The sequence below is a fragment of the Cherax quadricarinatus genome, chromosome 60 (genome assembly GCF_038502225.1).
Source record: "Cherax quadricarinatus isolate ZL_2023a chromosome 60, ASM3850222v1, whole genome shotgun sequence".
NCBI classification, from domain to species: Eukaryota; Metazoa; Arthropoda; class Malacostraca; order Decapoda; family Parastacidae; genus Cherax; species Cherax quadricarinatus.
In genome coordinates this window covers 17,696,172-17,721,936 of record NC_091351.1, presented here as the reverse complement: position 1 = coordinate 17,721,936, position 25,765 = coordinate 17,696,172, and the positions used below count along the sequence as shown (strand labels likewise).

Sequence of the window (25,765 nt, the reverse complement as noted above, 5' to 3'; positions counted from 1 at the left end):
GTTCCTAAACATGTGCAACTGCTTAGCATCATCAATAACCAAACCTACAAGAATTTATGAGACAACTGCAGGCTCATCTGACTACATCTGCACAACCATAATAGCATTTCTTAAAACAAGCATAATCACCATCAATACAACTGACTACTACCCCATCTTCCTAGCAACCAACATAATTACTTCTTGAAACTATTAACCCTTTCGCTGTCCATCATGTAGAACTGTGTCATAATGTCATAATGAGGCCAAATTCCTAGGCCTATACCTCGACAACAACCTGAATTTCAGGACCCATATCCAACACATATCAAAAAAAGTATCCAAAACAGTTGGGATCCTCTCCAAGATACGATACTACGTGCCGCAAAATGCCCTTCTCACACTATACCACTCATTCATCCATACCTCACCTATGCTATTTGTGCTTGGGGATCAACTGCAGCAATACACCTAAAGCCAATAATAACTCAACAAAAAGCTGCAGTAAGAATAATCACTAATTCCCATCCCTGGCAACACACCCCCCCACTCTACATAGATCTAAACTTACTCCCTGTTCAGAACATCCACACTTACTACTGTGCAATCTACATATACAGGACCTTAAATTCCAATATTAACCTTGACCTAAAATGCTTTCTTGATAGTTGTGACAGGACCCACAGGCATAACACCAGACACAAACATCTCTACGACATTCCCCGTGTCCGACTAAACCTTTACAAAAACTCAATGTATGTCAAAGGCCCTAAAATCTGGAACACTCTACCTGAAAACTCTAGAACAGCAGACACATTTATCACCTTCAAAACTACCATTAGAAAACATCTTATCTCCCTGATACACCCCATCAACTAACTACATAAAAACCACCTGGTGGTGCACATTTACACTCACTCACCCATTTGACTATAAGCACAGAAATACGTATCCTAATCTTAAAATAGTGATTCCAAACTAGTCATAAGTTTGCCTGTGATACTCCAATATAGAAACTATGTATTGTGCCAAAACAAAAGCATTCACATTGCTAAACTCACAAACTAGTATTTGTCACTTAGTATTTAGTCAACTTACTCCACAATTTGTTATAATTTAAGGTTAAGAATTAATCTAAGTTTGCCCAAAATGCCTAGCCATGCTAGGTGTTCTAGTGGCCCCCTCTGTAATTATTATTTTACTACATGTAAACCACACAACAACCAAAATCTGTAAACCCTGCATTATAATCCTTATAGAGAATAAACTCTGATTTGATTTGATTAGATTTGATTTGAAGGACACTTCTCTGTGGGACCCCAACTGTAATTGGTTGTATGGAAGAATTAGCTCCATTTGTGTACACATATTGACTTCTGTTGCTAAGGTATGACTTTAGGTAGTTGAGGGAGTGCCCTCTTATATCATAGTGTGTTAATTTTATGTGCAACAAATCATGATCAATTACATCAAAAGCTTTACGTAAATCAATGAAGATTCCCAGTGAGACTTCTTTTTTCTCAAGAGCAGTGTACATTAGTTCCGAGTAGGGAAATTAGATCTAATAAAAATGATCCCAAATGGATGAACAATAGATTAAAACATCTCATTGGTCAAAAGACAGGCATATATAGGATGGGCAGTTAAGAAATCAATATACTCACTTAAAGAGAGAAATAAAAAAAGGGAATAAGAAGAGCAAAAAGGGATTATGAGGCTAAGGGTTCTTTCAGGTATATAGAAGTAAGATTAAGGACAAGATAGGCCCACTTAAGAGTAACTCAGGTCAGATCACTGACAGTGATAAGGATATGTGTGACATTTTCAATACTTACTTCCTCTCGGTTTTTACCCAGGAAAATACTAGTGAAATTCCAGAAATAATAGATTATGTAGAACAGGACAATAATAAACTATGCACAATTGTGGTAGCTAGCGATATGGTTCTCAGACAAATACAGAAATTATAACCTAACAAATCCCCAGGCCTTGATGAACTGTTTGCAAGGGTGTTAAAGGAATGTAAAGAGGAACTTAGCAAATCTTTGGCTAATCTTTTCAACATATCACTACAAACTAGCACAGTGCCTGATAAATGGAAAATGGCAAATGTAATACCTATTTACAAGGCAGGTGACAGGCCCTTAGCTTCGAACTATAGACCAATAAGTCTTACCTCCATAGTGGGAAAATTTATGGAATTAATAATTGCCAATGCAATTCGTAGCCATCTCGAAAGGCATAAATTGATTAATGAATCTCAGGACGGTTTTATAAAGGGGCATTCCTGTCTTACGAATTTACTAACTTTCTTCACTAAGGTATTTGAGGAGGTAGATCATGGTATTAAATATGATATTGTGTATATGGGGAGAAATCAGAATGGGGGCATGTCACAAGCAGTGTTCCACAGGGGTCAGTGCTGGGCCCCTTGTTGTTCACAATCTACGCAAACAACATAGATGAGGGAATAAATAGCGACATAAGCAAATTTGCTGATGACACCAAAATAGGCCATCCAATTCATTCTAATGAGGACATTAGAGCACTCCAGTATGATTTGAATAGACTGATGCAGTGGTTGGAGAAGTGGCAGATGCAGTTTAATATAGACAAATGCAAAGTTCTAAATGTTGGACAGGAAAATAACCATGCCACATATAAACTAAATAATGTAGATCTTAATATTACAGAGTGCAAAAAGGATTTAGGAGTTCTAGTTAGCAGTAATCTAAAACCAAGACAACAGTACATTAGTATTCGCAATAAAGCTAACAGAATCCTTGGCTTCATAACAAGAAGTATAAATAATAGAAGTCCTCAGGTTGTTCTTCAACTCTATATGGCTTTGGTCAGGCCTCATTTAGATTATACTGCACAGTTTTGGTCACCGTATTACAGAATGGTTATAAATGCACTGGAAAACGTACAAAGGAGGATGACAAAGTTGATCCCATGTATCAGAAATCTTTCCCATGAGGATAGATTGAGGGCCCTGAATCTGCACTCTCTAGAAAGGCATAGAATTAGGGGGGATACGATTGAGGTGTGTAAATGGAAAACAGGAATTAATAAAGGGGATGTAAATAGCTTGCTAAAAATATCTAACATAGACAGGACTCACAGCAATGGCTTTAAATTGGAAAAATTCAGATTCAGGAAGGATACAGGAAAGCACTGGTTTGGTAATAGAGTTGTGGATGAGTGGAACAAACTCTCGAGTACCGTCATAGACGTTAAGACATTGTGTAGTTTTAAAAATAGGTTGGATAAATACATGAGTGGGTGTGAGTTGGACGTGACTAGCTTGTGCTACTAGGTTGGATGCAGTGCTCCTCCCTTAAGTGACGTGTCTGACCTCACTAGGTCAAGGCATTGGCTTAAGCTGGTGGGAAAACTGGACCTGCCTTGCATAGGTTGAATATGTCGTGGGAGACAAGGTAAGAGTAGATCTGCCTATGAATTAATTTTTCAAAGATTTCAGAGAGAAGGGATAAGTTAGATATTGACTTATAGTTATTCAGGTCTGCTTGATCTCCTTTTTGGATTGGGGTGACCCTAGCTATTTTGAGAATGGATGGGCAGGTGGAGAATTCAATGGATTTGTTAAAGAGTGTCGCAATAATTGGTGACAGTACTTGAGAAGCTTTTTGGTACATAAAAGGTGGTAGGTTATTTAAATCTCCTGCTCTGTTTTTAAGTGTGTTGATGGTGAGCAACACTTCTGTTGGGTTGGTCTGAGCTAGGAATAGTGTATTCGGGTAGGTACCAGTGAGTAGTCTTTTGGTAGGGTGTTTGAGCTTGGGATTCTGCTCGCTAGGTTTTTTCCTATGGTAGAGAAGAAAACATTGAGTCAAGACCCTTGTTTTTTGCCCTATGCAGGGTTTTCCTATTTTTCATTAGATTTTGGTCATCATTGTCATTATAATACTTCAGTAACTTGTCTTTCTGTTTCTTTAAATCATAAACAGTGGTAGTTCCAATACCATATTCTTCATTAAGATGCCGTACTGACACACCACGATCAAGCTTCTGCAGTAACTCTACTTTCTGCATTACTGATAATGTCAGATGCTTCCTTTTCTTTTTCTCACTGTTACCCATTGGGGTATCAGCAGCTCTTTTTGACATGTTTGCAGTGAAATTAAACACAAATCACAAAATAAAAAGCAAAAACAAAACATTAGTGAACAGCAGTCGCACATGTGAACACTACAAGCGCTGAGACAACTGACGCCTGCTGCTCTGGCTGTCAGTGCTGGATCATGCCGCCACGTGGCAGCGAATACCAAAGGAACCCTGTCTGTACATCAATTCAAGACTCTTCTTAAAAATCACCTACTCACCCAAAACTAAATACAGTGGACCCCCGGATTAAGTTGTCATCGGAACAAGTAACGTTTTTTCGTCAAAATATTGGCTCGGTGAACGTCACTGAACTCGGAATAAGTCATTCGTCCGGAACGCATCCACGCGGCATGAGCGGCCCCGAAACTCCATGTACAGCCAGTGTGCCATTGTTTACCAGACAGTGAGGCCGATCCCACGCATTCATACAATACATTTTGTATTATTCCATTCTTTTTAGTGCTCGTAACTGCTAAATAAGCCACCATGGACCCAAAGAAAGCTTCTAGTGAAAGCCCTTTGGTAAAGAGGGTGAGAAACACTATAAAATTCATGAAAGAGATCACTGCAAAATACAAAATTGGAGTGCGTGTCACCGAGCTGGCCGGGTTGTATAACCCCACACAACCATCGCTACTATAGTGGCCAAGAAAAAGGCAATCAAGGAAGCTGTTGATGCAAAAGGTGCAAATATGCTTACAAAACAGATCGCAAATACCGGAAGATGTGGAGACTTTGTTGTTGGTCTGGATCAACCAAAAACAGTTTGCAGGAGATAGTGTTATGCAGTCGATAATTTGTGAAGAGGCAAGGCAGTCGCATGATGATCTCGTCAAAAAAATGCCTGGAGCTAGTGCTGATGTTAGTGAATTTAAGGCCAGCAAAGGCTGGTTTGAGAGACTTGAGAAGTGTAGTGGCATACACAGTGTGGTAAGGCATGGCGAGGTTGCAAGTTTTGACAAATATGTGACTGAAAAATATGTTCAGGAATTCAAGGGGTACATAGAGGCTGAAAAATTCAAACCCCCAACAAGTGTTCAATTGTGACAAAACAGGCCTCTTCTGGAAGCAAATGCTAAAGAGGACCTACGTTACTCAGCAGGAAAAGGCACTGCCAGGACAAAAGCCTATGAAAGACAAGCTAACTCTCATATTTTGAAGTAATGTTAGTGGGGACTTCAAGGTGAAGCCTTTACTGGTGTGTCACTCTGAAAATCCCAGAGTGTTCAAGAAAAACAGTGTTGTCAAGAGTAAATTGTGTGTGATGTGAAAGGCAAACAGTAAGGCATGGGTCACGCGAGACATTTTCCTTGATTGGTTCCATGGCGTGTTTGGCCCCAGTGTGAAAAAATACCTCCTGGAAAGTAAATTGGAACTCAAGTGCCTCCTGGTAATGGACAATGCTCCTGCTCATCCTCCAGACTTGGAAGAGCAAATGGTGCACGAGTTTCGTTTCATCAAAGTGAAGTTCTTGCCCCTTAATACCACTCCTCTCTTCCAGCCCATGGACCAGCAGGTCATTTCAAATTTCAAAAAACTGTACACCAAAGCAGTTTCAAAAGTGCTTTGAAGTGACCTCAAACACTGAACTGACCCTAAGAGAGTTTTGAAAAGATCACTTCAGTATCCTCAGTTGCATAAACCTTATAGGTAAGGCTTGAGTGGGAGTGACCTCCAGGACTTTGAACTCTGCTTGGAGAAAATTGTAGCCAGAATGTGTACAAGAGAGGGATTTTGAAGGGTTTGGGGTTGACCCTGACGAGCCTATGGCAGTTGTGGAATCTATTGTGGCATTGGGGAGTTCCATGGGGTTGGATGCGAGTTTGGAGGATGTGGAAGAGTTGGTGGAGGACCACGATGAAGAGGTAACCACTACAGAGCTGCAAGACCTTCATCTGCAACACCAACAGACCACAGCTCAGGAAATTGTTTCAGAGGCGGAGGAAGAGAGATGGAGGAAGGTGCCTTCTTCAAAGATTAAGGACAGTTGTACAATGTGGACAAAGGTGCAAACATTTATCGATGAACATCACCCTGACAGAGCTGTTGCAGGCCATGTTGGCAACATGTACAATGACAATGTTCTGCCCCATTTTAGGGAAATCTTTGACACGTCAGAAACAAGAGCTCTCTGGACAGATATTTTGTGCAACAGGGGTCCAGTGACTCAAGCTGGTCCTAGTGGGATTAAAAAACAAAGAAGGGAAGTAACCTCAGAAAAGGACTTGGTACCTGAAGTCTTTATGGAAGTTGATTCCCCTTCCAAACAATAGTACACCTCCATCCTCTCCCCTCCTCCCGTCTCATCGTTCATCAATAAGTCTTCAATAAAGGCAAGTGTCATTTTAGTAATGTTTTATTCTGCATGTCTCACTGTTTTCAGTGTAGGGAAATGTATATTTCATGTAAAAACATTATTTTGTTTAATACTTTTGGGTGTCTGGAGTGGATTAATTGGATTTCCATTATTTCTTATGGGGAAAATTAATTCGGAATTTGTCAGATTCGGGATAAGTCACTCACTCTAGAACAGATTAATTACGTAATCTAGGGGTTCACTGTACTCAGTACTTGACTTTACCTACAAAGTTAACAAATAACTCTCCACTGCCTCAAAATATCATTGCTCACTTAAAGCAAATGTTGAATAACAAATATTTAATAGATGTATAACCTATTGTATAACTAGTGCAACCTTATCAAACTATGTTTTGTATGTCTAGTGTTAAGTAATCAGTAATGTATGTATTAAGCTTAGATTACCCGTAATGCCAAGACATGACAGTGCCTCACTTTGCACTACAAATCATTGTCAACCCTCACTGTAAACTACTTATGTAAATATACTTCCTAAAATATGCCAACCATATTGTAAACTTGCAAGGAAATAAAGCAATTTGAATATGAATTTATGTAGAGATGACCGACGCTCCACACTCCACGAAAAAAAACTTCGGTTTTCGGAACTTTTCGAATTTCAGAATTTCCGATTAAGGGATGTGGACCTGTATCTGGGTATTTGTTACCTTACACCTGTTGTCCCTGTTCACCTAGCAGTAAGTAGGTACCTGGATGTTAGTCGACAGATATGAGTCGCATCCTGAGGGATAATATTAAAGGACCTGGAGTGCGTTTCAGGGGTCAACACCCCCGCGGCACGGTCTGAGACCAGGCCTCATGGTGGATCAGGGTCTGATCAACCAGACTGTTACTACTGGCTGCAAGCAAACTGACTTATGAACCACAGCCCGGCTGGTCAGGTACTGACTTGAGGTGCTTGTCCAGTGCCTTCTTAAAGACAGCCAGGGGTCTATTGGTAATCCTCCTTATGTATGCTGGGAAGCAGCTGAACAGTCTTGGGCCCCTATCATAGTTGTACAATAGTTCTATTAATTATAAATTAATCTAATTTATATAAACCAAAGGATATATTCATATTTTCAAAAATGCTTTTTGTGAAACATGGGGGAATGTTGCATCGTCTGCAGTCTCTCTTGCTTTCATAAGGAGTGATATTCATGTGCAAGTTTGGTACTAATCCTTCTATCAATCCAAGTTTATTCTCTATGAGGATTACAATGTGGGCTTCACAGAGTTTGGTTATTGTGTGGTTTACATGTAATAAAATACTAATTACAGAGGGGGCCACTAGAACACCTAGCATGGCTAGGCATTTTGGGCAAACTTAGATTAATTCTTAACCCTAAATTATAACAAATTGTGGAGTAAGTTGACTAAATACTAAGTGACTAAATACTAGTTTGTGAGTTTAGCAGTGTGAATGCTTTTGTTTAGGCACAATACATAGTTTCTACATTGGAGTATCACAGGCAAACTTATGACTAGTTTGGAATCATTATTTTAAGATTAAAATACGTATTTCTGTGCTTATAGTCAAATGGGTGAGTGAGTGAGTTTAAGTGTGGACCACCAGGTGGTTTTTATGTAGTTAGTTGACAGGGTGTATCAGGGAAATAAGATGTTTTCTAACAGTAGTTTTAAAAGTGATGAATGTGTCTGCAGTTCTAGAGTTTTCAGGTAGGGTGTTCCAGATTTTAGGGCCTTTGAAACACATTGAATTTTTGTAAAGGTTTAGTCGGACATGGGGAATGTTGTAGAGATGTTTGTGTCTGGTGTTATGCCTGTGGGTCCTGTCACAACTATCAAGAAAGCATTTTAGGCCAAGGTTAATATTGGAATTTAAGGTCCTGTATATGTAGATTGCACAGTAGTAAGTGTGGATGTTCTGAACAGGGAGTAAGTTTAGATCTATGAATTTAGATCTAGGATTTTCCAAGTGTATATTATCATGCATCTCTCTCGCCTGCATTCCAAGGAGTGCAAATCAAGGGACTTCAACCGTTCCCAGTAACTTGGTGTTTTATCGTACTTATGTGTATCGTGAAAGTTCTTTGTATACTCTCCAGGTCAGGAATTTCGCCTGGTCAGTATGCAAAATAAATAAGGCAAGACAATTCTCAAATCAAATCACATCTTTTATTTTTTTAGGTAGTACACGGATAATGTAATTTACATGTAATAAAATCTTGTTAAGCACTGAAGAAAGCACTGGTGACTTCCCAGGGTTAAAAAAACAAACAAATCTTATCTAATATGTAAATGTTACTGATGTTGTGGGTATATATGTAAATGTTAGTGGTGTTGTGGGTATATATGTAAATGTTACTGATGTTGTGGGTATATATGTATATGTAACTGATGTTGTGGGTATATATGTAAATGTTACTGATGTTGTGGGTATATATGTAAATGTTACTGATGTGGGTATATATGTAAATGTTACTGATGTTGTGGGTATATATGCAAATGTTAGTGGTGTTGTGGGTATATATGTAAATGTTGGAGGTGTTGTGGGTATATATGTAAATGTTGGAGGTGTTGTGGGTATACAGTGGTCCCTCAATAATCGACCGGCCTGAAAGTCGACCATTTCGGAAATCAACCGGTTTTTTCGACAAAATATTGACTCGGAAATTGACCAAAATTCGTTTATCGACCCGTCTCGACCCGTCATCCCAGACGCGTATGCACAAGGTAAGCGGGCCTCGACCCGCCTCAGCCTTCCTTCCCAGCCAGTGTGCCATTGTTTACCAGTTAGCGGCGGTCCTCTCACGTGCTCCAGTGAAATATTTCATAATATTTCATTTATTTTAGTGCTTGCAAGTTATTTAAGTGCTAAATAAGCTACCATGGCTCCAAAGAAAGCTCCTAGTGCCAAACCTTTGGTAAAGAAGGTGAGAAATACCATTGAATTTAAGAAAAACATCATTGAACAATATGATAGTGGCGTACGTGTGGGCGAACTGGCGAGGATGTATAACAAAAATCATTCAACCATATCTTCCATCATAGCCATGAGAAAGGAAATCAAGGTCGCTGTTGTTGCAAAGGGGGTAAATATGCTGACAAAAATGAGATCACCAGTACTGGAAGAGGTTGAGAAGTTATTATTGGTGTGGATAAATGAGAAACAATTAGCAGGAGACAGTCTTATGACCTCGATTATTTGTGAAAAGGCTAGGCCTATGTCAGTTTTGAACTCTATTGTGGCACTGGGGAGTTCCATGGGGTTGGATGTGAGTTTGGAGGATGTGGAAGAGTTGGTGGAGGACCACAACGAAGAGCTAACCACTGAGGAGCTGCAAGAGCTTCAGCAGGAAGAGCAACAGATCGCAGCTCAGAATCTTGCTGCAGAGGAGGAGGAAGAGAGATGGAAGAAGGTGCCTTCTTCAGAAATTAAGGAGATTTTTACTATGTGGGGTAAGATGGAAAGATTTATGGAGAAACATCACCCAGAGAAGGATGTTGCAAGCCATATCGGCAACTTGTACAGTGACAGAGTCTTGGCCCATTTTAGGGAAGTTTTAAAGAGACGCCAGAAACAGAGCTCTCTGCACAGTTATTTTGCGAGACAGGACTCCAGTGACTCTCAAGCTGGTCCTAGTGGCATTAAGAAACAGAGAAAAGAAGCAACCCCAGAAAAGCAAATGGTACTTGAGGTGTTGCTGGAAGGGGATTCCCCTTCCAAACTATAAACAATCCACTCTCTCCTCCTCCTCCAGTCTCCCATACACTAAGAAGAATCTCCAATAAAGGTAAGTGTTATGCTGTTAATGTTTCATTCATCATTTCCCATTGTATTGTTTATGTACTACATGAATATTTCATGTAAAAATTTTTTTTGTTTTAATACTTCTGGGTGTCAGGAACGGATTAATTGAATTTACATTATTTCTTATGGGGAAAATTGATTCGTAAATCGACCATTTCGATAATCGACCGGCTTCCAGGAACGGATTACCGTCGATAATCGAGGGACCACTGTATATGTAAATGTTGGAGGTGTTGTGGGTATATATGTAAATGTTACTGATGTTGTGGGTATATATGTAAATGTAACTGATGTTGTGGGTATATATGTAAATGTAACTGATGTTGTGGGTATATATGTAAATGTTACTAATGTTGTGGGTATATATGTAAATGTTACTGATGTGAGTATAAATGTAAATGTTAGTGGTGTTGTGGGTATATATGTAAATGTTACTGGTGCTGTGGGGTATATATGTATATGTTGCTGATGTTGTAGGTATATATGTAAATGTTAGTGGTGTTGTGGGTATATATGTAAATGTTAGTGGTGTTGTGGGTATATATGTAATTGTTAGTGGTGTGGGTATATATGTAAATGTTAGTGATGTGGGTATATATATAAATGCTAGTGATTTTGTAGGTATATATGTAAATGTTAGTGTTGTGGGTATATATGTAAATGTTTGAGGTGTTGTGGGTATACATGTAAATGTTTGAGGTGTTGTGGGTATATATGTAAATGTTACTGATGTTGTGGGTATATATGTAAATGTTACTGATGTTGTGGGTATATATGTAAATGTTACTGGCATTGTGGGGTATATATGTAAATGTTAGTTGTGTTGTGGGTATATATGTAAATGTTACTGGCATTGTGGGGTATATATGTAAATGTTACAGATGTTGTGAGTATAAATGTAAATGTTACTGATGTTGTGGGTATATATGTAAATGTTACTGGCACTGTGGGGTATATATGTAAATGTTAGTTGTGTTGTGGGTATATATGTAAATGCTACTGGCATTGTGGGGTATATATGTAAATGTTACAGATGTTGTGAGTATAAATGTAAATGTTACTGATGTTGTGGGTATACATGTAAATGTTACTGGCATTGTGGGGTATGTAAGTAAACGTTACTGATGTAGGTATACATGTAAATGTTACTGGCATTGAGATGTATATATGTAAATGTTACTGATGTTGTGGGTATATATGTAAATGTTACTGGCACTGTGGGGTATATATGTATATGTTGCTGATGTTGTGGGTATATATGTAAATGTTAGTGATGTGGGTATATATGTAAATGTTAGTGTTGTAGGTATATATGTAAATGCTAATGTTGTGGGTATATATGTAAATGCTAGTGATGTGGGTATATATGTAAATGTTAGTGGTGTGGGTATATATGTAAATGTTAGTGATGTTGTGGGTATATATATAAATGCCAGTGAGGTTGTGGGTATATATGTAAATATTAGTGTTGTGGGTATATATGTATATGTTAGTGATGTTGTGGGTATATATGTAAATGTTAGTGTTGTGGGTATATATGTGAATGCTAGTGGTGTTGTGGGTATATATGTAAATGTTAGTGTTGTGGGTATATATGTAAATGTTAGTGTTGTGGGTATATATGTAAATGTTAGTGTTGTGGGTATATATGTAAATGTTAGTGTTGTGGGTATATATGTAAATGTTAGTGTTGTGGGTATATATGTAAATCCTAGTGTTGTGGGTATATATGCAAATGCTAGTGATGTGGGTATATATGTAAATGTTATATGTATATATGTTATATTGTATATATGTAAAGTGCTATTCTCAGGTGCTAAAGTAGAATAAGTTCACAATTTTGCCATTATATTCCAAAGCTCATTATTTGATTACCACTTTATTGTTCACCACAACTTATATTAGTCCCTTTTATATTATTATTTTATACTATAATTCTAACTTTAAAGAATTACCTTTATAGTACTACCTACTATCATATTCCCAAGCTCCATTATTTGATCATCACTATATTTGTATTAGTCCCTTTTATATTGTCTCCTTTATTTTAGCTTAAAAAAAAAAAAAAAAAAAAAAAAAAAAAAAAAAAAAAAAAAACTACCTTAGCTCATTATTTTACATTTGTTAAATAATTCAGGTGCTATTTTTTAGCTTAAGACTATTTACTTTGTTTTATACTTAATTCTAACTATAGATTCACTACAAATCTTATGATTACAAGCATTGATCCTGATACCAATCTCTTATTTAATGACTTAAATGAATCAAACAGTTACTGTAATTACTACACTGCAGAACAATCAAAGGCACTTCTCAGTGCCAACAACAACATAACTATCTTTAACTACAATATCAGATCTTTAAGCAAGCATTACGATGACCTCATAGCATTACTAAATTCCTTACATGCCAATATGTCCATCATTACACTAACTGAAACCTGGCTAAAGCCTGATAGTACAGATGTCTATGCCATTCCTGGTTACACAGCCATACACAACTGTAGGCCAGACCAACAAGGGGGTGGCACAGCCATATACTACTCAGACCAACTAGAATGTATCACTAATACTTGCACAAGGGATGAACATGGGGAATATATAATAGCCAAATTCAAATCCAAATACCTACAAAAACCTCTCACATTGATAAACATCTACAGAGTTCCACAGTCAAACATTAGCCAATTTAGTCAAAACCTAGGAAGTATGATAACTGATGCACGCATGAACAAAGATCACTTACTACTCTCAGGTGACTTCAATATAAATCTCCTGCAAGACCAGGACCCACACGTTACTGAATTCACAAACACAATGAGTAACTGTATGTTGCTACCAACAGTAACAAAACCTACAAGAGTTACAGAGACTAGTGTTTCCCTACTTGACCACATCTGGACCAACACCATATCCCCTTTAAAATCAGGCATAATTACAGATAATACCACAGACCACTACCCGACTTTCCTCATAACAACTCTTGGTAAATTACCCCAAGACACTACTAAAGTCACCTTCAGACTTCACAATGAGGCAGCCATTAATAACTTCACAACAGCAGTAGCAAACATTGACTGGCACACTGAGCTAGAAATCTATACAGATATTGACGAATGTATTAATAATTTTCTAAAAAAGACCCAATACCTCTATAACAAGCACTGCCCTAAAAAAACTAAACAGATGACAGCTAAGAGACTGAACAGTCCCTGGCTAACACCCAGCATTCTCAAATCCATAAATACAAAACACCAATATGAAAAACAGTACAGAATGGGTCACATAACCAGAGACCAAACAAAACGTTACTCGTCAATCCTAACCAGCCTGATAAGAAGGGCAAAAAAATTGTATTATGAGAACAGATTATCCAACTTACGAGGTGATATAAAAAAGACCTGGAAAACCCTATTAGAAATTCTAGGAACAAAAAAGATATCACGAAATAGCGAAATAAAATTAGCAAAATCAGATGAACCCCAACTCCCACCAACAGAAACAGCAAACAGACTCAATGATTTCTTCTCCACTATAGGACAAAACCTTGCCAATAAAATCCCAAGCTCAGATACCCCACCAAATGACTACCTCACCGGCAACTACCCGAACACACTGTTCCTAGCTCCGACTAACCCATACGAAGTCTCCCTTATTATCAACACACTAAAAAACAAGGCAGGAGATTTAAATACCTTACCACCCTTTATATACAAAAAAGTGTCACAAGTGCTATCACCAATCATTGCAACACTCTTTAACAAATCCATTGAATCCTCCACCTTCCCTACAGTACTCAAAATAGCAAGGGTCACCCCGATCCACAAAGGAGGAGACCAAACAGAGTTGAATAACTATAGGCCAATATCCAACTTACACCCTCTCTCAAAAATCTTCGAAAAATTAATTCATAAACGAATCTACTCCTACCTTATCTCCCAAAACATACTCAACCCCTGCCAATTTGGATTCAGGCCTAATAAAAATACTAATGATGCTATTATACACATGCTAGAACATATATACACTGCAATAGAGAAAAAAGAAGTCCCACTGGGGATCTTCATTGACTTACGTAAAGCTTTTGATACAGTTGACCATGACTTGCTCCACGTAAAATTGTCACACTATGGTATAAGAGGGCACTCCCTCAACTACCTCAAGTCATACCTCAGCAACAGAAGCCAATATGTGTATGCAAATGGGGCAAACTCCTCTGCACAACCAATTACAGTTGGTGTCCCACAGGGAAGTGTCCTTGGCCCTCTTCTCTTTCTCCTATACATAAATGACCTACCAAATGCTTCGCAATTACTCAAACCCACACTATTTGCAGATGACACTACATACGTCTTCTCCCACCCGAGCCCAGTCACGCTAGCCAATACTGTAAATACCGAATTACAGAAAATATCTACCTGGATGAGAACTAACAAACTTACACTAAACATTGACAAAACCTACTTCATTCAGTTTGGTAACAGAGCTACAGATGTCCCTCTTAACATAATGATAAACGGATCACCTATCACAAAGCTAACAGAGGGAAAATTCTTAGGAATCCACCTTGATAATAGACTCAAATTTCATACACATATACAACAAATTTCTAAGAAAATTTCCAAGACTGTAGGCATACTATCGAAGATACGGTACTATGCTCCACAGTCAGCCCTCCTGGCCCTATATCACTCTCTTATTTACCCCTATCTCACCTATGGAATTTGTGCATGGGGCTCAACAACAAGTAACCATCTCAGACCACTAATTACCCAACAAAAGGCTGCAGTTAGAATGATAACAAATTCTCACTATAGGCAGCACACTCCACCAATATTCAATACATTAAACCTCCTCACCATACAAAACATCCATACTTACTACTGCACCTATTACATACATAGAACACTTAACTCTGATATTAACCCTCCCCTCAAACATCTCCTTGCCAACCTCAACAGAACACATGACCATAACACAAGGCACAGATCACTCTTTGATGTTCCTCGTGTCCATCTCACACTATGTAAAAACTCAATGCACATAAAAGGCCCTAAAATCTGGAATTCATTACCTGTAAATATAAAAGAAACACTACCTGTTTATAAATTCAAGTCTCTTCTCAAAGATCACTTACTCACCCAAAACCAAATAAATACTGAATAACTGAACCTTATAAATTGTATATCTTAAATGTTTCTCACAATTATATCACATAAATGTTAAACCTAAAACCCAATCTAACTTTATTATTTTTTAAATACACTACCTAACAGAATACTCCATTCTACTGAATGTACAACAATGCATACAACCATATGACCTGTCTTTGTAATACTCACTTGTGCTTTATAGTAACCTGTTTACATTAATGTTTTATCACTGATTTCATCATTGCTTAGTTAATCTTAAGTTAATTTTAAGCCAGCCCGTAATGCTATGCATAGTATAAGTGGCTTTGGCATACTGCTCTTACCTGTATTTGTTGTACCTCTGTATGTGTGCTCAAATTTTTAAATAAATAAATAAATAAATAAATAAATAAATGTTAGTGATGTTGTGGGTATATATGTAAATGTTAGTGTTGTGCATATATATGTAAATGCTAGTGGTGTTGTGGGTATATATGCAAATGTTAGTGATGTTGTGGGTATATATGTAAATGTTAGTGATGTGGGTATATATGTAAATGTTAGTATTGTGGGTATATATGTAAATGCTAGTGATGTTGTGGGTATATATGTAAATGTTAGTGGTGTTGGTATATATGTAAATGTTAGTTTTATGGGTATATATGTAAATGTTAGTGATGTGGGTATATATATAAATGCTAGTGATGTTGTGGGTATATATGTAATTGTTAGTGTTGTGGGCATATATGTAAATGTTAGCGATGTTGTGGGTATATATATAAATGCTAGTGATGCTGTGAGTATATATAAGAACATAAGAAAGGAGGCACACTGCAGGAGGCCTGTTGGCCCATACTAGGCAGGTCCTTTACAATTCATCCCACTAACAAAACATTTGCCCAACCCAATTTTCAATGCCACCCAAGAAATAAGCTCTGATGTGAAAGTCCCACTCAAATCCAACCCCTCCCACTCATGTACTTACCCAACCTAAATTTGAAACTACCCAAAGTCCCAGCCTCAACAACCCAACTAGGTAGACTGTTCCACTCATCAACTACCCTATTTCCAAACCAATACTTTCCTATGTCCTTTCTAAATCTAAACTTATCTAATTTAAATCCATTACTGTGGGTTCTCTCTTGGAGAGACATCCTCAAGACCTTATTAATATCCCCTTTATTAATACCTATCTTCCACTTATACACTTCGATCAGGTCTCCCCTCATTCTTCGTCTAACAAGTGAATGTAACTTAAAGAGTCTTCAATCTTTCTTCATAAGGAAGATTTCTAATGCTATGTATTAATTTAGTCATCCTACGCTGAATGTTTTCTAACGAATTTATGTCCATTCTGTAATATGGAGACCAGAACTGAGCTGCATAATCTAGGTGAGGCCTTACTAATGATGTATAAAGCTGCAGTATGACCTCTGGACTTCTGTTGCTTACACTTCTTGATATAAATCCCAGTAATCTATTTGCCTTATTACGTACGCTTAGGCATTGCTGTCTTGGTTTAAGGTTGCTGTTCACCATAACCCCCAAGTCCTTTTTGCAATCTGTATGGCTAAGTTCTACATCATTTAACTTATAAGTACTAGGGTTATGGGCACTCCCGAGCTTCAGAACCTTGCATTTATCTACATTGAACTGCATCTGCCACTTTTCTGACCAAGATCATTGATATATATTATAAACAACAATGGGCCCAAGACTGATCCCTGTGGAACGCCACTTGTTACAGATCCCCACTCGGATTTAACCCCATTTATGGACACTCTGTGCTTCCTGTCAATGAGCCATGACTCGATCCACGAGAGCACTTTTCCCCCAATGCCATGAGCTGTCACTTTCTTTAACAGTCTATGGTGCAGAACTCTATCAAAAGCCTTACTAAAATCTAAGTAAATAATATCAAATTCTTTATCGTGGTCAACAGCCTCAAAAGCCTTACTGAAGAAAGTTAATAAATTAGTTAGACAAGACCGGCCTCTTGTGAATCCATGCTGAGTATCATTAATCAAGCTATGCTTATCGAGATGGCTTCTTATAATCTCAGCTATAACTGACTCTAGTAATTTGCCTACAATTGAGGTCAGGCTTATTGGGCTGTAATTTGACGGTAACGACTTGTCCCCTGTTTTAAAAATAGGAATTACATTAGCCATCTTCCACATATCAGACACTACACCTGTTTGAAGAGATAAATTAAAAATATTAGTTAATGGTTCACAGAGTTCCATTTTGCATTCCTTAAGAACCCTCGAAAAAACCTCATCAGGACCCGGCGACTTATTTTGCTTCAGTCTGTCTATCTGCTTCACAACCATTTCACTAGTGACTGTGATGTTACATAATTTATCCTCTTCTAGCCCACTACAAAAATTAATTACTGGAATATTGTTAGTGTCTTCCTGTGTAAAAACTGAGAGAAAATAATTATTAAAAATCGAGCACATTTCATTCTCTTTGTCAGTAAGGTGCCCATAGTTATTTTTAAGGGGACCTATCTTATCTCTAACTTTTGTTCTATAGACCTGGAAAAAACTTTTTGTGTTAGTTTTAGAATCCCTAGCAACTTTAATTTCATAGTCCCTTTTAGCTTTTCTTATCCCCTTTTTAATGTCCCTCTTAATGTCAATATACTGATTCATAAGATGACCCTCACCTCTTTTGATACGCCTATAAATTCCTTTCTTATGCCCTAGTAGATATTTGAGCCTATTATTCATCCATTTTGGGTCATTTCTATTTGATCTAATTTCTTTATATGGGATAAACATTCTTTGAGCAGCATGTATAGTGTTCAGAAAACTGTCATATTGATAGCTCACTTCGTTACCCCAGTCAACAGATGATAAGTGTTCTCTAAGCCCATCATAATCTGCTAAGCGAAAATCTGGGACTGTTGCTGAGTTATCGCTACTATCGTACTTCCATTCAATGCTAAATGTAATTGATTTGTGGTAGCTAACACCCAGTTCCTCTGAAATTTCTAAATTATTAACAAGGGATTCATTGTTTGCCATAACTAAGTCAAGCAGGTTATTTCCCCTTGTAGGTTCTGTCACAAACTGCTTCAAAAAACAATCCTGAACTACTTCTAAGAAGTCGTATGATTCTAAATTCCCAGTCAAGAAATTCCAATCAATATGACTAAAGTTAAAGTCTCCTAGAATTACTACATTATCGTGCCTTGTGGCCTTAACAATTTCCTCCCATAGTAGTCTCCCTTGGTCCCTATCTAAGTTTGGGGGACGGTATATCACTCCTAAAATCAGTTTTTCATGCCCCTCTGAAAATTCTATCCAAACAGACTCTGTATGTGTTACTTCAGACTTAATACCCGTTTTTATGCAACAGTTCAAGCGATCTCGGACATACAATGCCACCCCACCCCCCTTCCCGATACTTCTATCTACTTGGAACAATTTAAAACCCTGAATATGACATTCCGCAGGCATGTCCCGACTTTTTGAATTAAACCACGTCTCAGTTAAGGCAAATACATCAATGTTACCTGCACTAGCAACTAATCTCAACTCGTCCATCATATTCCTAGCACTACGGCAGTTAGCATAATAAACCTTGAAAGACTCTCCTTTCTCTTTACCCTTCCTGCTCATTTCTGTTTTTCTACTAAACCTATTACTGTCCTTATCACCCAAAGTCCCTGGCTTTTCAATATCTACCTCGTTCTGCTTATTACTAGTTCCCCTAGAACTCGTAATATTACTACACTGGGACTTCACTGTTTTCCTGCCAAAACCCATACCACTAACTATTCCTAGTTTAAAGTCCTAACTGCTCCCTCCACTGCAGTTGCCAGTGCTACCACCCCAGACCTAGTGATGTTAGTGATGTTGTGGGCATATATGTAAATGTTAGTGATGTTGTGGGTATATATGTAAATGTTAGTGATGATGTGGGTACATATGTAAATGTTAGTGATGTTGTGGGTATATATGTAAATGTTAGTGATGTGGGTATATATGTAAATGTTAGTGATGTTGTGGGTATATATGTAAATGTTAGTGATGTTGTGGGTATATATGTAAATGTTAGTGATGTGGGTATATATGTAAATGTTAGTGATGTGGGTATATATGTAAATGTTAGTGATGTGGGTATATATGTAAATGCTAGTGTTGTGGGTATATATGTAAATGCTAGTGTTGTGGGTATATATGTAAATGCTAGTGTTGTGGGTATATATGTAAATGCTAGTGTTGTGGGTATATATGTAAATGCTAGTGATGTGGGAATATATGTAAATGCTAGTGATGTGGGTATATATGTAAATGTTAGTGATGTGGGTATATATGTAAATGTTAGTGTTGTGGGTATATATGTAAATGCTAGCAGTGTTGTGCGTATATATGTAAATGTTAGTGTTGTGGGTATATATGTAATTGTTAATGTTGTGGGCATATATGTAAATGTTAGCAATGTTGTGGGTATATATATAAATGCTAGTGATGCTGTGAGTATATATGTAAATGTTAGTGATGTGGGTATATATGTAAATGTTAGTGTTGTGGGTATACATGTAAAGGCTAGTGTTGTGGGTATATATGTAATTGTTAGCGATGTTGTGGGTATATATATAAATCCTAGTGATGCTGTGGGTATATATGTAAATGTTAGTGTTGGGGGAATATATGTAAATGCTAGCGGTGTTGTGGGTATATATGTAAATGTTAGTGATGTTGTGGGTATATATGTAAATGTTAGTGTTGTGGGTATATAAGTAAATGCTAGTGTTGTGGGTATATATGTAAATGTTAGAGAAGTTGTAGGTATATATATAAATGCTAGTGATGTTGTGGGTATATATGTAAATGTTAGTGTTGTGGGTATATATGTAATTGTTAGTGTTGTGGGCATATATGTAAATGTCAGCGATGTTGTGGGTATATATATAAATGCTAGTGATGATGTGAGTATATATGTAAATGTTAGTGTTTTGGGTATATATGTAAACGTTAGTGGTGTTGTGGGTATATATGTAATTGTTAGTGTTGTGGACATATATGTAATTGCTAGTGTTGTGGGCATATATGTAAATGCTTGTGATGTTGTGGGTATATATATAAATGCTAGTGATGTTCTGGGTATATATGTAAATGCTAGTGATGTTCTGGGTATATATGTAAATGCTAGTGATGTTGTGGGTATATATATAAATGCTAGTGATGTTGTGGGTATATATAAATGCTAGTGATGTTGTGGGTATATATGTAAATGTTAGTGATGTTGTGGGTATATATGTAAATGTTAGTGCTGTGGGTATATATGTAAACGTTAGTGGTGTTGTGGGTATATATGTAATTGTTAGTGTTGTGGGCATATATGTAAATGCTTGTGATGTTGTGGGTATATATATAAATGATAGTGATGTTGTGGGTACATATGTAAATGTTAGTGATGTTGTGGGTGTGTATGTAAATGTTAGTGATGTTGTGGGTGTATATGTAAATGTTAGTGATGTGGGTATATATGTAAATGTTATTGTGGGTATATATGTAAATGTTATTGTGGGTATATATGTAAATGTTAGTGATGTGGGTATATATGTAAATGTTAGTGTTGTGGGTATATATGTAAATGTTATTGTTGTGGGTATATATGTAAATGTTATTGTTGTGGGTATATATGTAAATGTTAGTAGTGTTCTGGGTATATATGTAAATGTTAGTAGTGTTGTGGGTATATATGTAAATGTTAGTAGTGTTGTGGGTATATATGTAAATGTCAGTGATGTGGGTATATATGTAAATGCTAGTGATGTTGTGGGTATATATGTAAATGTTAGTGGTGTTGTGGGTATATATGTAAATGTTAGTGATGTGGGTATATATGTAAATGTTAGTGATGTTGTGGGTATATATGTAAATGTTAGTGGTGTTGTGGGTATATATGTAAATGTTAGTAGTGTTGTGGGTATATATGTAAATGTTAGTAGTGTTGTGGGTATATATGTAAATGTTAGTAGTGTTGTGGGTATATATGTAAATGTTAGTAGTGTTGTGGGTATATATGTAAATGTTAGTGTTGTGGTATATATATAAATGTCAGTGATGTTGTGGGTATATATGTAAATGCTAGTGATGTTGTGGGTATATATGTAAATGTTAGTGTTGTGGGTATATATGTAAATGTTATTGTTGTGGGTATATATGTAAATGTTAGTGATGTTGTGGGTATATATGTAAATGTTAGTGATGTTGTGGGTATATATGTAAATGTTAGTGATGTTGTGGGTATATATGTAAATGTTAGTGATGTTGTGGGTATATATGTAAATGTTAGTGATGTTGTGGGTATATATGTAAATGTTAGTGATGTTGTGGGTATATATGTAAATGTTAGTGATGTTGTGGGTATATATGTAAATGTTAGTGATGTTGTGGGTATATATGTAAATGTTAGTGATGTTGTGGGTATATATGTAAATGTTAGTGATGTTGTGGGTATATATGTAAATGTTAGTGATGTGGGTATATATGTAAATGTTAGTAGTGTTGTGGGTATATATGTAAATGTTAGTAGTGTTGTGGGTATATATGTAAATGTTAGTAGTGTTGTGGGTATATATGTAAATGCTAGTGATGTTGTGGGTATATATGTAAATGTTAGTGTTGTGGGTATATATGTAAATGTCAGTGATGTTGTGGGTATATATGTAAATGCTAGTGATGTTGTGGGTATATATGTAAATGTTAGTGGTGTTGTGGGTATATATGTAAATGTTAGTGTTGTGGGTATATATGTAAATGTTAGTGATGTGGGTATATATATAAATGCTAGTGATGTTGTGGGTATATATATAAATGCTAGTGATGTTGTGGGTATATATGTAAATGTTAGTGTTGTGGGTATATATGTAATTGTTAGTGTTGTGGGCATATATGTAAATGCTAGTGATGTTGTGAGTATATATGTAAATGCTAGTGATGTTGTGGGTATATATGTAAATGTTAGTGTTGTGGGTATATATGTAATTGTTAGTGTTGTGGGCATATATGTAAATGCTAGTGATGCTGTGGGTATATATGTAAATGCTAGTGATGTTGTGAGTATATATGTAAATGCTAGTGATGTTGGTATATATGTAAATGCTAGTGATGTTGGTATATATGTAAATGTTAGTGGTGTTGTGGGTATATATGTAATTGTTAGTGTCGTGGGCATATATGTAAATGCTGATGTTGTGGGTATATATATAAATGCTAGTGTTGTTGTGGGTATATATGTAAATGTTAGTGTTGTGGGTACATATGTAAATGTTAGTGATGCTGTGGGTATATATGTAAATATTAGTGTTGTGGGTATATATGTAAATGTTAGTAGTTTTGTGGGTATATATGTAAATGTTAGTAGTGCTGTGGGTATATATGTAAATGTTAGTGTTGTGGGTATATATATAAATGTTAGTGATGTTGTGGGTATATATATAAATGTTAGTGATGTTGTGGGTATATATGTAAATGTTAGTGATGTTGTGGGTATATATATAAATGTTAGTGGTGTTGTGGGTATATATATAAATGTTAGTGATGTTGTGAGTATATATATAAATATTAGTGATGTTGTGGGTATATATATAAATGTTAGTGATGTTGTGGGTATATATATAAATGTTTGTGAAGTTGTGGGTATATATATAAATGTTAGTGATGTGGGTATATATGTAAATGTTAGTGATGTGGGTATACATGTAAATGTTAGTGATGTGGGTATATGTAAATGTTAGTGTTGTGGGTATATATATAAATGTTAGTGATGTTGTATATATAAATGTTAGTGATGTTGTGGGTATATATGTAAATGTTAGTGATGTTGTGGGTATATATACAAATGTTAGTGATGTGGGTATATATATAAATGTTAGTGATGTGGGTATATATATATAAATGTTGGTGATGTTGTGGGTATATATGTAAATTTTAGTGATGTTGTGGGTATATACATAAATGTTAGTGATGTTGTGGGTATATATATAAATGTTAGTGATGTGGGTATATATATAAATGTTAGTGATGTTGTGGGTATATATATAAATGTTAGTGATGTTGTGGGTATATATATAAATGTTAGTGATGTTGTGGGTATATATATAAATGTTAGTGATGTTGTGGGTATATATATAAATGTTAGTGATGTTGTGGGTATATATGTAAATGTTACTGATGTTGTGGGTATATATGTAAATGTTAGTGATGTGGGTATATATGTAAATGTTAGTGATGTGGGTATATATATAAATGTTAGTGATGTTGTGGGTATATATATAAATGTTAGTGATGTTGTGGGTATATATATAAATGTTAGTGATGTTGTGGGTATATATATAAATGTTAGTGATGTTGTGGGTATATATATAAATGTTAGTGATGTTGTGGGTATATATATAAATGCTAGTGATGTGGGTATATATATAAATGTTAGTGATGTTGTGGGTATATATATAAATGTTAGTGATGTTGTGGGTATATATATAAATGTTAGTGATGTTGTGGGTATATATATATATAAATGTTAGTGATGTTGTGGGTATATATATAAATGTTAGTGATGTGGGTATATATATAAATGTTGGTGATGTTGTGTGTATATATGTAAATGTTAGTGATGTTGTGGGTATATATATAAATGTTAGTGATGTTCTGGGTATATATATAAATGTTAGTGATGTTGTGGGTATATATATAAATGTTAGTGATGTTGTGGGTATATATATAAATGTTAGTGATGTTGTGGGTATATATATAAATGTTAGTGATGTTGTGGGTATATATATAAATGTTAGTGATGTGGGTATATATGTAAATGTTACTGATGTTGTGGGTATATATGTAAATGTTAGTGATGTTGTGGGTATATATATAAATGTTAGTGATTTTTTATTATTATTATCACACTGGCCGATTCCCACCAAGGCAGGGTGGCCCGAAAAAGAAAAACTTTCACCATCATTCACTCCATCACTGTCTTGCCAGAAGGGTGCTTTACACTACAGTTTTTAAACTGCAACATTAACACCCCTCCTTCAGAGTGCAGGCACTGTACTTCCCATCTCCAGGACTCAAGTCCGGCCTGCCGGTTTCCCTGAACCCCTTCATAAATGTTACTTTGCTCACACTCCAACAGCACGTCAAGTATTAAAAACCATTTGTCTCCATTCACTCCTATCAAACACGCTCATGCATGCCTGCATGATGTTGTGGATATATATATATATAAATGTTAGTGATGTTGTGGGTATATATATATAAATGTTAGTGATGTTGTGGGTATATATATAAATGTTAGTGATGTGGGTATATATATAAATGTTAGTGATGTTGTGGGTATATATATAAATGTTAGTGATGTTGTGGGTATATATATAAATGTTAGTGATGTTGTGGGTATATATATAAATGTTAGTGATGTTGTGGGTATATATATAAATGTTAGTGATGTTGTGGGTATATATATAAATGTTAGTGATGTTGTGGGTATATATATAAATGTTAGTGATGTTGTGGGTATATACATAAATGTTAGTGATGTTGTGGGTATATATATAAATGTTAGTGATATTGTGGGTATATATATATGGGGTATATTATTATAATAAAAAATAAGCGGTAAAGTTAGAAGTATGATAGGTAAGACTGACCTTGCTCAGCTTGTGGCGAGAGTTGGGTGCTCGTTGTTGTGGCTGTTGTAGTTGTACTTGATTGTGTATACCTTGTGCACGTTGCAGGGCTTGTCTGCCGTATTGCAGAGCCCTCTCCACCACAGCCCTCACACTCCACATCTTCGCCCTGCCCTCAGCCCGCCCCGCCGCCCATAGTTTGGCACCGCCGCCCGCTGCCGCCCACCCCACGGCTGCTCAACTCACAACAGTATACGTTAATTTAGGCGTGTGAGGACCTGCTTGTTGGTGCTACATGTATGGAGTGCTGAGGGAGGCCGAGGAATGATCTAGAAGGTGATGATGGGGTAAATACGCAGCAACAATGATAGTGCACCGTGATGATCACAGCTGATGTGCACCAGCTGACTGCTGCTGCTGCTGCTGCTGCAACACCTTCACCCTCCCTCGTGTGGGGTTTCCTCAACTTCCCCTCTCTCCCTCCCCCATCCCAATCCCACTACCGGCCACCCACCCTCCCCACCAAATCCATCCCCATTATGTCCCATTCCTTATCCTCCCCCCCTCCCTGCATGGTTCCTACCCAGGTCACCCATCCCCACCCTCCCTCACTATATATCTTATCTAGTCCCCCTTTATTTATTTATTTATTTATTTATTTTATAATTTTAGCATACATACAGAGGTACAAAAAAATACAGATAAGAGCAGCATGCCAAAGCCACTTATATGCATAGCATTACGG

The 25,765-nt window shown here is 36.7% G+C and overlaps 1 protein-coding gene across 2 annotated transcripts in view; it reads right to left on the bottom strand.

The window, feature by feature from the left end:
• Positions 1 to 25,442, bottom strand: part of Pink1 (PTEN-induced putative kinase 1) — a 263,559-nt gene extending 238,117 nt beyond the window's left edge. The window contains exon 1 of one of the 2 annotated variants that reach the window (XM_070097991.1): positions 25,042 to 25,442. In XM_070097991.1, the coding sequence (XP_069954092.1) occupies positions 25,042 to 25,182 (141 nt within the window). In that variant the 5' untranslated portion in view covers positions 25,183 to 25,442. The remainder of the gene's footprint in view (positions 1 to 25,041) is intronic. The other variant, XM_070097992.1, reaches the window with a different exon arrangement.
• Positions 25,443 to 25,765: the final 323 nt, after the last annotated feature.